At 42.3% G+C, this 14,251-nt stretch overlaps 1 protein-coding gene across 6 annotated transcripts in view; it reads left to right on the plus strand.

Moving 5' to 3' along the window:
* The window catches only part of rerea (arginine-glutamic acid dipeptide (RE) repeats a), a 137,578-nt gene that overhangs the window by 100,884 nt on the left and 22,443 nt on the right, over positions 1-14,251 (plus strand). For 5 of the 6 annotated variants that reach the window (XM_020614887.1, XM_020614862.1, XM_020614853.1 and 2 more), the window contains 4 exons: positions 4,850-4,898; positions 6,191-6,315; positions 8,153-8,252; positions 8,984-9,082. In XM_020614887.1, coding sequence (XP_020470543.1) covers positions 4,850-4,898; positions 6,191-6,315; positions 8,153-8,252; positions 8,984-9,082 — 373 coding nt within the window. Of the gene's footprint in view, positions 1-1,741; positions 2,065-4,849; positions 4,899-6,190; positions 6,316-8,152; positions 8,253-8,983; positions 9,083-14,251 lie in introns of those variants that run through there. The other variant, XM_020614896.1, reaches the window with a different exon arrangement.

A 14,251-nucleotide genomic window follows, 5' to 3' on the forward strand; every position in this document is an offset into this window, starting at 1 on the left:
GGGATGCAGCGATGCCAATACTAGTATCAGGTATCGAGTCCAGTACCACCCTCTAGTACTCTGCTCATACTGGTAAAAGTTGTCCACCAATACCAATTAATGGCAGCGTTATGTTAACCTCACACTGGCTGAGTCGGTCGTTAGGTGGCAGAGAAGAAATTTTAGTGGTTTGGAGATATTTTACGATAAGTGACGACAAAAGTTCTCGTGTGTGCGCGCGCCTCCCTCCCTGTTGCACACAGGCACCAGGTCACATTTTACACAATGTCAGCACTCATTATGTGCAACAAAACCAACAGTATCAGAGTAATTAATCACACACCTGTTGAACAGAACAACAGACTTGCCCTGCCTGGCCCCATTCATTCCGTTAGAACCACCACGGTGCTCATTATGCTGATTGTAGTGAACTGTTGTGAATGGGAAGAAGATAAACTCTAATTTTATGTAGTTAACAGCGACATCAAATGAGCTGTGTGTATGAAAACAGGTTGTAGACTTGGAGGCTGAGACCAGTAGCTCCTCTACAGCGGTGCAGGTGTGTGTGTCCAGCAGAGAGGACAGGATGGAGCCAAAGACAGTAGCCAGATAAAAATAAGAGTGTGCAACCTCATTAAAGTTAAAAATTAAACATTTTCACTGTGATAACATGCACTCCTAAACTGTGATGTTCTGGTCAGGGTTTGCAAAATCATTACATCCTACAGGGTCACAACTCCTACAAAATAGAGTCCACTGTATTACACTATGTTGTGTAGCAGGCTGCAGACATTCAGTCAGGTGCACGTTATTCAATAGGAATGGTGGCAGTGCTGTGTTTATCACAATGTTTTCAGCTAATTTGCTCAGCCTCCTGTTACATAAGATATTCTGTTTAATCACTATCAGGAAGTAAATCTCATGAAATTGCCATAAGGCTCAATGGTCATAAGGACTAGTTATACAGATAAAATATCATCATAGGTTAATGTATATCAATTAAAGGAGAGGTCTACACCAGAGGAGCTTGTTATTCTAGGATGTGATCCCCATTTTACATCACAGCCTTACGTCATTAAAAGTGTCCTGGAAATTTTTTTCTTGAGTGGGAACCCTGACTAACATTTTACACATTGTCTGATAAATGAGGTGAAAAAAGGGGCATAGTTGTGAGACTGCCATGATGTGCTTATTAGTCAAGATTAGATTTAATCAAGTTGTCTTTGTTATAACTGCTCCATTGGCAGTTGTAGCAAAATGGGCTAAATAGTCTTTATAATAAGAGCGATAGGCTCTAGGGAACTGAGTAGTAACCCAGTGGTTTTGCAGACTATAAATGTCAGTGGATAGTTTGTTTAAATGCAAAAAGGCAATGTTTTTGTTGAGCTAAGAAAAGGTGGTAAATATCAAGATACAGTCCAGCCTAATGTAACTATTTAAACGATTCATTTTTTTTATATAGTTCATATCTTGATACGGTGTGGGACACGTTGATTGGCTATTGTACATGATTAGCTGCTAAATGAGTGAACTCCCTTTGTTGTTATCCACGCGTGGTGTTGTGGAGTGTATCACGTGTTGGAGTGACAGCTGTCCTTGGTATAGGCACTGAGGGGTTGCCAGTTGGGAACCCCCTCCTTCGGGGCCCTGTTCAGTCTCAGTCTTCCGCTCCCTCCCTCCTCTGCTTCGCTTGTTTGGTATTCTGAGCGGGGTGTCTGCACCCTTGCAATTTCACTCTTGTTTATTATGGCGCACACATAGGAGGAGAGATGAATTCTGTACCCTGCATGCGCGCCTGTCTGCCTCTGTGTGTGTCTGTTCGTGTGCGCTTCTGTGAGGTCGCAGCACATGCTCAGTAGTGTCTGTGGAGAAGCGAGCCGAGCTTGCGCCGCTGTACGTGCAGGCTGAGGTCACAGCACAAGCTCAGTGAATACCTCTTCGGAGCGAATGCGTGCTTCTCCATTTTGAGAACCTAGAAATAGGTGTGAGAGGGGAGTTAATTCCAACGAGCATTATACAGTCAGTGTCACCACCCAAACCTTAGGGCTCGATGTCAGAAATGGACGATTTGTTCAGTCCACGGAGGTAGGTTTGCGATCATATTCTCGTGCTTTGTCGTGTCGTTATTAATTGCTGCGCGACTGTTGGCTCGTCTTATTTTTGTGACTCACGTTGCTGCTGTCTGACAAAACTGTGTGAGGTCTGCAAGCTGTCCGCATTGCTGTCATTATGTTAACCGGCTGTGTTTGTGTCGGGGGAGCACGAAAGCGAGTCTGCACATTGTGTCAGGAGCCGGAGAACTGAATGCTGTAGAACAGAGCAGGGTGTCACTGCATATCACATACCGTTACGCGTTTGCGCTACCATAAAAGCAATACCGTGGTATCACGCCTTGGCTCACATATTATCATACAAGTCCCGACAAATGCATAGTGTTTGCGATGCATCCGCAAGCATTAGGCCGATAACTGTGCGCCCGGCATGTTTGTAAGATGGCAATGAGACGCGGAGAGGCTACTCGTGGCTCCATTTTGCTGCTCCTGTTTACAGTCGGGCTGACATGGCGTGTGGAGCAGCGCCAAGGCAGCACACAAAGCTCAGCCGGCTCTGCTGCCAGCTGTGATGTGTACACGCTGCATATCCTGGTACTTCAACGCCATGAAGTTGGCTGTTTTTGCTGGGCTGCAATTATGTCAGTGTGCCACAGGCTCGCGCTGCGATTGGCTGAAATTGATGGAGGGGGCGGGGCTATCACTGATTGCATGCACGCAAAGTTGACCAGACTGTCACGTTGTTGTTTGGGTTTAATAAGTAAGCCTGTAATTACTTGAGAAGATTGTGTGCTAATGGTGCGTTAGATCTGAGCTTGTGTACCAAAGGGGCGTATTTTCTATTGTCTATTTTGTTGCAACAGGATTTCAGCAGCATATTATAGGAGAAAAATTAAATATTATTACAAGGCATAGTATTATTACTAATATTTTGAGCACAGCAGCTCGATTCTTAATTTGACTTTATCCATATTGATGATCTGCAAATTACAGTACACGTTTCAGAGGAGTTTTTCACATTTGTCTACAAGAAATTGGAAAAAAAAATGTCTGTTTTTTTTGTGTGTGGGAAATATCGGTATTAATAAATGCCTAATTATATCACATGCTTTAATTACTTTGCTTGTTCAGTAGGCTGTTCCCGTTTGAGAATACATGCAGTCTGTATGGAATCTCCCATGAGTTTACTGCTGCAGTGCATTCTGCCTCTCAGGACCTGTGCAGCATTTCATCTGAATGTCGACCATCTGCTCTCAGGATTTGCCTGAATAAAACACGGTTGTCTTCAGACGCGCTGTTCCTTTTCTGGTGCACAGGTCCTCATTTGTCATCCTTACAGCCTCCTGCCAAACATACCATGGACCTGGCTGACCGCACACTGCCAGGAATACTTCTGTAGAACTTTGTCTCAGACCAGATTTGTACTCATTTAGTATATCCAGCAGTTTTAACCGTCCAGCATTGTAGATACACAAGTGTGTTAGAAGAAAGTAGAGTAATGCATTTCTTTGTTTTAAGGGTCATTCATCTCTGGTAAATCCAGATATAGATATTGGGTAATTCTGTTATTTGTAATATCTGTTTCAAAAGTTTCAGTTAAATGATGCCACAAGAAACCTAAATGGGGACTGTTATAAATGTTATTAAATTGTCATGACACCTTTTTAAGATAGTACGTGAAGTGCCGATGACCCAGTGAACTACCATATTTAATTGTTATTGGCATTATTCATGGATTTGGGTTATTGTAGGCTGCCAAGATCAGATTGCTGTACATTTAGTTTCTTATTTGCTGAGGATGTTTGTAATAAAATGAGTTATTTTGACGTGTGTTGGAACAGCATATTGTCCCAGCAGGCCCAGGCTCATTTATTACAGCTGGAATTTAGCTTTTGGCCGGTGCTGATGCGGTCTGTGCCAGTGCTTCTGTCAGCCATAGTTCATAACAGTATGGGTTACCCCTTTAATTACTCTCTCCTGTCAGAGGTGAAGGTCTGTTAAGAAAGGGAAGTTGGGTCAAATCTGTACCAGTCATGGTTTTTGTGGTTGGGGGGGACTGTAAAAAGACCAGAGGGCTGTGGCCTCTCAGGTTTCCACCAGGTCTGCATGGTGGAGTGCGAGCTTCTCTGGGTGCAAATCACGCTGACAGATTCTGGGCCGCCCCACGCTTGGCTGTATGAAAATCGGTGCTGTTACCTAGGCAACAGAGGGAAAGGCTTTTCAAAAGGAACATCTTGTCATTTTCTTTAATCCACTGCAGCTGGAGATTCGAACACTATTATTAAATTGCAGTTGCTATGGCTACCAACATTCGTACCAGCAGCTCTCGCCCTGCATATCCTTCGCCAGCTCCCCCACCTTCTCCACCCATCCTCCTCCTGCTTTTAGGGGATCCTGTTTTATTGCTGCATCCACAATATCAGGCCTGCAAATGCGCTCTGCTCAACTGTGCAAGAGCAGTCGACCAGGAGTATTCATCTGAGATCTTTATGAGCTTTTCAGAATAAAATACAGCGTACATTTCTCACATGTGACTAGCCCATAAAGATTTCCACAATGGAAAGTAGAAGCCTCATCCCTTTTGGTCTGTATTTGATCTTATCATGGTCATGAATTGTTAGTTTCTGACATTTTCTTTCTTCCCTGCTTTGAAGCTTCACTCATTTATGATACCCAGTTGTGACTTTGTAGTTTGTGCATTTTTTTTTTTTTTTTTAGCTGATTCAACAGGCACAGTGCTGACGGACTTCTTTCAGCTAGCTTTGAAGTGCTGCCAAGTAAATATTTTGTTTCAATCTGCTGTCTTTGTCTCTTTCCAGACGTCTAAACAGCACACAAGGGGAAATCCGAGTGGGACCCAGCCACCAAGTAAGTCATTGTACAACACAGGCAGCAGCTGACTTGACAGACTTCTCTGGGTGCTGGTGGTTTTATTGTTTAAAATGAAGTGCATTGAGTTTGTATAGCTCTTTTCACACATGAGCTCCCGACTGTGTCCGTGGAATCAGGCCTGGACTTTGTTGAGAGTTGCCCTTTCACACATGTAGTACATAACAGGAGGTGTTCCGTGTCAGATGTTTTCTCACCTACTGGAAATATGGGACATGACACGGCCACGTAGCCAGTTTGTAATTTGGTCATAAACAACTGAGTCTCTTGCCTTGTCTGACAATTCTGGCATTGACTTTTAACAAGAGAAGTTCCTGAATCTCATCCAGTTAGATATTTATGTTGGCGTCTTCATTATAAATGTTTTTCTTCCCCATTGGATGTATTCTTCTGGTTTTGTGATGATGATAGAATGTTTGATGATTGTTATGATAGAATGTCATTCACACGCCCACTAGCTCCGTGTGAATACTCCAGATTATACGCTGCTGTTTTCTCACAGGGGCTTACTCCAGCTCACTCGGACCTTAAGCGGACTTTGCACTAGGGAGTCGGCAGAGTAAAGTCTGCTTAAGGTCCAGGCTAGCTGACTCCGCCATTTGTATTCTCACACACAGCTCTCCCGTGTAATGTCGAGAAAATTTCAGGGTTCTCGTGCATTGTCTAAAGAGGGCTTTACGAGCAACACTGAATTCTCCCTTATAAATATTGTACAGTTAGAATTTACTACATGGTTTATAATTGATTATTGTGTAGTTGTAAACACTTGTATTTGCAACTACATTTAAAAACATTTTGTTGAATGTTTTTATCCTATTATGAATACTAAATGGCGTCTTAAAGTAAACTGTTTTGATCTTTTAGAGAAACATTAACATCATTTGACCTGAGCTTTTATCAAGCTATATTGTAGCTTGACATAATATTTGTGTATATCTGAACATCAAACATGCTTGAGTTTTCATATATCAGCAAGTTATGTTTCCTCCAAATTTAGAGTATCCACCTGTATTTGGAAAAAAAAAAAGCTGAACATCTTCAGACAGTCCTGTCAGTCAGGCAGACCTGCAGCAAGGACAAAGTCATCCGAGTAGTGCAGCCATGTGTTGTATTAAGCTATTGAACCACTGTGACCTTAAGTTGTCCTCATTCTTCACTGCCACCACTTAGCCACACAGTGAAAAGTTGGTGACAGGGAGTTGAAAGCTGATATTTTCTTCAAGCTTGCATGCTATTTGTAGTGTGACACCATATGTCCATCTGCTTCTTAGGCCAAGCTCCCAGAGCTGCAGCCTTTCCCCTCTCCTGGTGGCCAGGCTGTGACCGAGAATGAGGAGCTGGTCTGGATGCCAGGGGTCAATGACTGTGACCTTCTCATGTACCTCAGAGCCGCAAGGTGAGCCCAGAGAAAAGCAGGAATTCAGACGTGGCAAGGCTGCAAAATTTGCAGTGTCTAACCTGGTAGAAAGCTGTCACCATTTAGGTTAAAGAAGGATGTAACCCCCCCGACACCTTAGTGTAGTTGCATTAATTCAGCCTATAAAGTAATAAGAAGAAATCAAACTCGGCGATAAACTAGTCTTCACATTTTTGTTAAACATCTACAGAAGAGCAGTAGCTTTGGTTTTTGTAACCAAGCGGAGTCAAACCAAACATCTGGAATTTCCGGACAGTAGAGTGCAGGGATAGACGCTAATGTGTACACCGCAGTAGGTCTACATTACACTGTTAAATGTTATATTCCAGCCACTTAAATTCCTTCTTCCCTTCACTCGTCATTGCAGTTTTTTCAAAGGCCGTGTTTTGTGTTTCTTGTTCTTCTGCAGTGATCGTGTTAGAAGTTTGATTCAGTGTAGTAAAGACATACTTCAGCAACCCCGACATAACTGCCGTTAGCCGGTCACAAGTAGCCTTATTGCTTGCTGTTTTTGTAGAATATTAAATTAAAAGGTGCAAATGAAACAGGATGTTTGTGGAACGTTAACATAATGTTGGCGAAATGCAGGGGGCCTGAGACACGGGATCTCATTCTGAGTAGAAATCTGATAAAGCATAGTGGCCACAGAGTAGCTTTTTATGGCCAAGGGCCATCGCGCCATGGTTAATGATGAACCCTGGACTGGTATTTTAATGCTACTTATTAGTATTACACTTCTTCAGCTTTAGTTTCATGTGATGAAATCATTCATCACTGCTCCCTGAGATGTTGTTACAGTGGAAGTGATTTGTGTTAACAGGTTTCTGGCTGTGCTGTGTTGCTGTAGGGGGCTGCAGTGTAATTAATCACAATCTGTCACTGTGACGGACTGTTCCACTGATGTCATTTTTTTATCCATCGTATTTGCTTTCATGCGTACCAGTATTATATAGGCATCTACTGTGCTGTATTTGCATGGATTACAACAATCTCAGTATACCTTTTCAGGTGTTTCCTCTGGCTGAATCAAGTGTGCATACAGGCAGCATCAGATTTGCTTTTTGTAATGAAATCAAAACTTTGCTTTGACTGTAGTGTAGTAAATATGATTATTAATATATGCCTCTTGCACCAGATGCACTGACTACGATAGGAGAGGAGATGTTGAGCAAAAAGAAAAAGTATACTGGTGTGGTTCAGGCCTCTACCATATTTCTGCTTGTTCTGTTGCTGGTTTGTCATTCTCACTTCCACACTCATCTATAAAACATCAGACAGCTGTGGAAAATGTCCATATACAATGTCTGACCAACAGCCCAAGGCCCAAAACCATTTAATTTATTATAATGTGAGACCTGGAAAAGCAGCATAGTCTGCCTTTTGAGCATCTGGAAACATCAAACATTTCTACTTAAAAATTTGTTGTGATCAGTTATTTAAATATTTTCCAGATAATTTAATGCCAAGTCACTGAAAAGTGCTAGTTCATCTTTATGTTTGGCTGCTTTCTCTAACCATTTTGCTACACTTTGTATAAAAAAAAAAAATTATTTTATGAAATTATGTGAGGAGCCATTGTTTTTTTTTTCTTCCGGACATGAAAGAACATTTGTTATTACTCAAACTTTATAAGTTTGGTAAATGATGGGGAAAAATGTGTTGAGGTGATGTCTCCTTGTTGTCATCTCTGTTATAAGACACGGTTTCAAAAGACGCACCTACATGGCGTTGAAAGTCAGTGTAGTGATATAGTAGCAGCTGTGTAGCCATGTGTCTGTGGGCCTTCCGATGTTGATTTGATCTGTGTTGCCTACAGGAGCATGGCCGCCTTTGCAGGGATGTGTGACGGAGGCTCAACAGAAGACGGGTGTCTAGCAGCCTCTCGAGACGACACTACATTAAACGCACTTAACACTGTAAGTAGCCATGCAACAACACAAATCAGGTGTGCATTAGAAGACAACACTGAGATATCTGAGCTACAAGTATTCCACTGATATTTGAGTTATGATGCAGCTCTTCAGGGATGGGCAATGATAACGCCCCTGAGCCAGTAGAGTAGCCCCCTGGAGTAAACCCAGCCTTAGAAGCTTACAATACTATAGGAGTAATGAGCAATTTGTCCATCACATTGACAGTGAATACAGAGGAATCAAGCACAAGAAAGATTAGAATCATCATAAACAGGGCATTTATATTCTGACGCTATAAACTGGAAAATGAACATAGCAGGCAGGTCATTGTCTCTCGACCTTCCTCTCTATTTGCAATTCCAATGAGTGATGCTTGTTTATTCTCAGAGGAAGAGCCCCAGCGCTGCCTATTTCACCCAACTGAATGTGACACAGGGCTTAAAGCTACACAGCCCTCGCCTTTGTCACTGTTTCTTTCTTCTTTTTTTTTTTTATCCATGCTGGTTTTTGGTTCTTTGCACAGCATTTTTTTTAATTCTCTGGTTTGGGCTTAGATTTCTAGTAAAAATAAAATCTCCATGTATTGTATATCATTTCAGTAAAATGTGTCAGCACACCTCTAAATGTCAGTGTGTGTTACTGTGAAGAAACCTGGCATATTAAAAATTCTATCTTTTAATATATCCATGCCTTGTTTTATGATCAGAATTGTGTGCTGTTGTGACTGTCTGCAGCTTCACGAAAGCAGCTATGATGCAGGCAAAGCTCTCCAGCGCCTGGTTAAGAAGCCGGTACCCAAGCTGATAGAGAAATGCTGGTCTGAAGATGAAGTGGTAAGAGAACCTAGCTTTTAATTTTGAAATGCATTAGCAAAAATCCCTGTTGGAAAAAAGGTACAGCTGAAATACATGGCAAATTAATAATTTAGTCTTCTTTATGTTTGTTGGTATTATGCCTGCTGTCTGTCAGAGCTGAGGTTGTGTCTTTAGAGGGAGCTGTTGAGAAGGAGTTAACACAAGGCTCTTGGCACGGTCTCACAAGACATCAGTAAAAACTCGCCAGTTTCCAGCTCCTCCAAGGCTCAAGAGCAGCTGCATCCTGTTTATCACCCACAGAATAAATCTTTAGCATGGCTGTCTGGAAAGGGGAAAGACTGAGGGCTGGTAATGTTAGCCTCCATTTGAATTGTGATGTGATTTTCACCACAGCTGTTGAAGGGCTGGAATCAGAAAATGGCAGCCCCTCTCCCCTGACCAAACACCACATCATGAGTGGGTAGGAGGGGAATGAAAGCGACTGGGAGCTGCGGTTTTAGCCTTGATGCTTTATGACACACTGCACTACATGTTTGTGTACCCACCCCCCTTTAAAGCCAATACTGCCTACTGATCTGAATGTGGGTCTTAGAAAAACACACAATGCTCCACCACTCATTCTTTTCTTAGTTTTTCCCCTCTTCCTGGGTGAATCACCCTTTTTCCACCTTGATACTCTTTTGTAACACTGGAGCTTTTCAGTCTTTGAATTCCGAAGCTCAGATCCGGTGGAAGTGAACGAGTGTGTTTGTCATGTAATTAAACATGATGGCCACATTTTAATAGAGTCAGAGCCCACAGCAGGGCCGCAGCGACTCTCAACAAATTAAGTCAGCCGTTCTTTTGTGGACTAGTTATGAGATCGCCTTTATTTATGCATGCTTGCTGTCGCCAGGCTAAACTGCTGTGCCGAGATGATCAGAGCAGGGGACAGGCTTGTTGATGGGAGGCTTTGTTGCCACACTCGACCCCAGCAGGTCTACCACAGACCTCTTGTCAAAGAAGCACAGTAGAGGTTCGACAGCAGGAAATGTTAATAACTCAGTTCAGACAGTAAGGTGGTTGCTTCCGTGATTCATTTAGGCTTTTTTGAAAAATTGTGCATTAGTGTTATGTCTGTAATGATAGATATTATTGTGGTCCTGAGGTACTATTGAACTTAGTAATGCAGTCCCTAAACAGCAAGAACATTTTTTTTTGTCTTACAGACAAAATCGGCTTATGATGTCACAGTATGGCCCAATTGATACCAGATATTTGATTCTTGTTACCGATATTGATATTGTATGTGGCAGTTGAAAAAATTCCATAGCTGTACACCAGCCAATAGTGATTTGTTTTAACATAAACACATTACATTAACAAGAAATCTTGATCCATTCCCCTTTTGTAAGCATTGTATTGCAAGATATGTAGAAAAATCTAAAAATGATCTAGTCAGTGCTCTCTGGTGGACTGATGCCTTCTTTCTAAATTTCCTTAAGCGTAGTTTGGTATTTCTGTGCTGAAATTTCTTGTTCTTTGCCACTATATAAATTAACACAAATATATATATTATATGCAGTAAGATAATATTGGCTTGGCTGATTTATTGTTCTACCTTCACATCACAATTTAGAGAACATGAAAAATTACATATAAAAATGATCATATTGATGTCTTCTGGACATTTGTTCCACTGTTAATTTACATCTTCACACATGTAAACAAAACTTTAATAATGCTTCTTGTTAGTTTTTAATAAGTGTTTTGCTTGTGATATGGACAGCAGAGTGTTGTTGTATGATCATATTATGATTTCACCTAAAGAAGATATAAAATAATAATAGAATTGTGGCCCAGCCCTGAATCCTTAGTCCATGTAATGTTGTTTTGTATTTTGAGTCCAGGCAACTGCACAGTGTAATATAACTGAAATGGAGGAACTGTGAGGGAGTCTGGGTGTGGTATGTACCTGAAGGTGCAGGCTGTCAGTCGGTTGTGGGGCAGAGTCTAGAGCCTTAAGAAGCAGCGTCTTGATTCTGAGACTGGCCTAGGACACGGCCCCCAGCGATCTGATCAGCATTTGTGCCTTTTCAGGCCAGCAGCCTTGAGGGACAGGTGTAAATGTAGCTGCAGCCCAACTCAGTCACAGAAGTCAGCCCTTCTGCTCTTCATTTATTTATCACCCTTCACTCTGCCTCTCTCCTTCTCTCTCTTTCCTCTCATCCCCTCCAGGACTAGCTTCATTATTCCTGCCTGCTCTTGTTTTCTACCCTGTCCCTCTGTCGTTTTAGAGATGTGAATAAAAGTGATAGCGTGGACTGCTGAAATGACAGAATCAGCCTGTCTGCCAGGTCACCCTCCCTCCACCCTGTGATGTCTCTTGCCTCGCCCTACCTCTCCTCTATCTGCCTGCTGCTGCGTAGTCATGGTCCTTGTCTTTACTCTCCTCTTCTAGGATAGTAGTTTTCCTTTTTCCCCACATACATCCCACAGCAAAATGACTGCTTCTGCGGTCATATCAATTTCATTACAGCTGTGGAGGAAGTGATGGTGCTGCAGAGCAGAGGGGTTGGATCATTTTATTGCCCTCTAGCTGGCACAGAAAAATTATTTCATCCCAGAAAGATTTGTGACAGACGACCCCCAAACAGTCTTTCACTGTGAGATTATTACTACAACTTTGAGAAATTGAACATCCATCACTTCGATGTGAGTACCACTTAAACTGTCAGCAACATGATGACTATAGATTATATCAAAGAAAAATATCAAATCTCTGAAGTAAATGAAAATAAATGAATAAATATTTCAGCAGAAACATCCAGAGTCCACCCCCCTCGTCACAGTGTGCTCAGCAGCCGTTATTATGGGTGGGTGAACCTGTTTCAGTCAGACATGGATCAGTTCTCTGCTTTTTCTGAAGTCTGAGAGCAGCAATCCCACTCCTTTATGTGCGTGTTTTATCAGCAGCCAGATCAATACTGACTGCCCACACAGATCTCTCTTCTCATTTTGAGCGTGCACCCGTCTCGACTGCAAAAATAAACTCTCTCACACTAGGAACAGAAAGCACCTCAAGTAAAAAACCCATAGGTTGTTAAATGTTTCTCCAACAAAATGGCAATAATGTTGCAGCACAGAATAGTTCTTCTGTCTAAATAACTAGCATGAAATCACGATTAGCTGACAGGATGTGATCATCGGCAGTCTCTGCTTTTCAGATCAGAAAAAAATCCTGTTACATCTTGTTACTAAATGAACAGCTTCTGGTGACTGAACCTTAAACCGTTGTTGGCCACTCCTGACAGCTTTCCGGGCAAGAACAGGCACATGTTTCTGATTAAATGCTTGCACACACTTCACGTTATAAAATAAAGTTGTGGCTCAGAGGCTGTGCAATCCTTAGTGGTTTATCCACATGTTAATTCTCAAGATGGGAGCATTAAGTAGCTGAACAGATAACTGGACAGCATTAAAAAAAAAAAAAAACTATATAGCTATACATACTTTTGCTGCAAGTGTTGTGTCAGCTTTAGGTATTGTTGATTCAGTTTTAATTGTGAAGTATGTTGCATCACAAATTTCATCATACTCTGTTGATGTTGAGTATCAAATGGATTTCATGCTAAAAGTCATTTAAATTTATTGTAGTCAGAAGCATTCAAAGTGTTATATCCTGTGATGTATTATTTGCATCTGGCCTGCCTGCAGCCCTGTAAAGAAATCTGCACATGATGCTTCTGTCTTTTCCTGATTGTAAATATGTGGTGCTAATAATGCACAGACCAACAGGAGGTGCCATATAAATAATCAGAAGTAGCAGCAGCCATGCTGTTTGTCCCCATGTCATGAGGCAGAGAGGCTGATGTATGACTGCTGTGGGGTGGGAGGTCTGTTCCTCAGCCAGCTGCACTGTGCCATGGCTTATCTCCGGCTGTGTCTTCAGCTGATGGATGACTGGAGCAGGCTGACGGCAGCACCATGGTGTAAGTGGAGGGAGAAAGAGGAAGGAAAGAGTAGCAGCCCCCCAGTGGTAGAGCACAAATCTACAGCCCTGACACACACAGGCTCCTCACGTCACCTGCCTCAGGCCGTCAATTGTTTTAAAGTTTGATGAGGTGCTTGACTTCAGAAGTCATGGTCTGCAGAGGGAGCTCTGTTTACACCGAGGGTTTAGTGTCAACACTATTTTATCACTGTTACAGTACAGTGCCAACAGTGCTTTTTAGTAACTGAATAGCAGGCAGGATGGGTGTGTGCTGGAATTTCCTGTCACCTTTTGTGTCAGTTTAAGCTACAGGAAACAGAGGATTTTCATTCTCAAAGGTTGGAAAATCTTGTTTATTACTGTGTAAGTACAAAACAGGACTTCTGCTCTGTCAAAGAAAAGTTATAGCTGCAGAAAAATATTTTTTTTATTTAGAAGGGTTTCTAAGAAAGGGGTATATTGCTCCTTTAATGTCTGTGTACAGTAAGTGTTGGCATATCAAAACATTGATGTGACTTTATGGGTTCAGTGCAAAGAGGATGTGGGGAGTCTAGTGTCTGTCATTGCGGTTCTCTCTCTACCGTTCAACCTAGTTGTGATTTCCTCTCTGCGCACAATGGCCAATCTTATTACGAGCTGATGTTTTATAACAGACAGCAGTGTTTTTTCCCCTTTGGTTTTGGCTAGCTGACTGATTGCCCTCGGCCCTCTGGGTTTATACACAGCAGGCTTGAAAAGGTCAGCTTTTAACAACGAGTCAAGTGTAATGACTCCATATTGAGTGAAAGTGGCTTTGTTTGCTGTTGGACGGTCTTGCGTCAGTGTTTTCAGGGAATGGCATTTAGCAGGAATTATGTTCCATGTGTGAACCTACACTTTGTTTGAAATCATGATACAGTCGTTGTGCATATGCCCGCATTATCTTAACTGGTTTTACAAGTCCCAGCAATCAACTCTCAAGCAGGAAGTGCGCACACACAACAATGGCCTATTGAATAATTTTTTTCTTGTTCTCCTCCTCCTTTTATAACTCTCCTCTCCAGCTTCACAATAGCGCACTGTTAGGCTCTGAAGGAAAACTTGGGGCGGGTGAAAAGCGCCAGCTCTCTGGAGCACACTCGGAGAGAGAAGCCTGTTGTTTCTGCACAGTGGATGGCCATTTGATAGTACTTCCACCCAGCCCCCCCCCCCCCGCCCGCCCCCCCCGCCCCCTC

The sequence above is a fragment of the Monopterus albus genome, unplaced genomic scaffold, assembly GCF_001952655.1.
Source record: "Monopterus albus unplaced genomic scaffold, M_albus_1.0 scaffold6.1, whole genome shotgun sequence".
Taxonomy (NCBI): domain Eukaryota; kingdom Metazoa; phylum Chordata; class Actinopteri; order Synbranchiformes; family Synbranchidae; genus Monopterus; species Monopterus albus.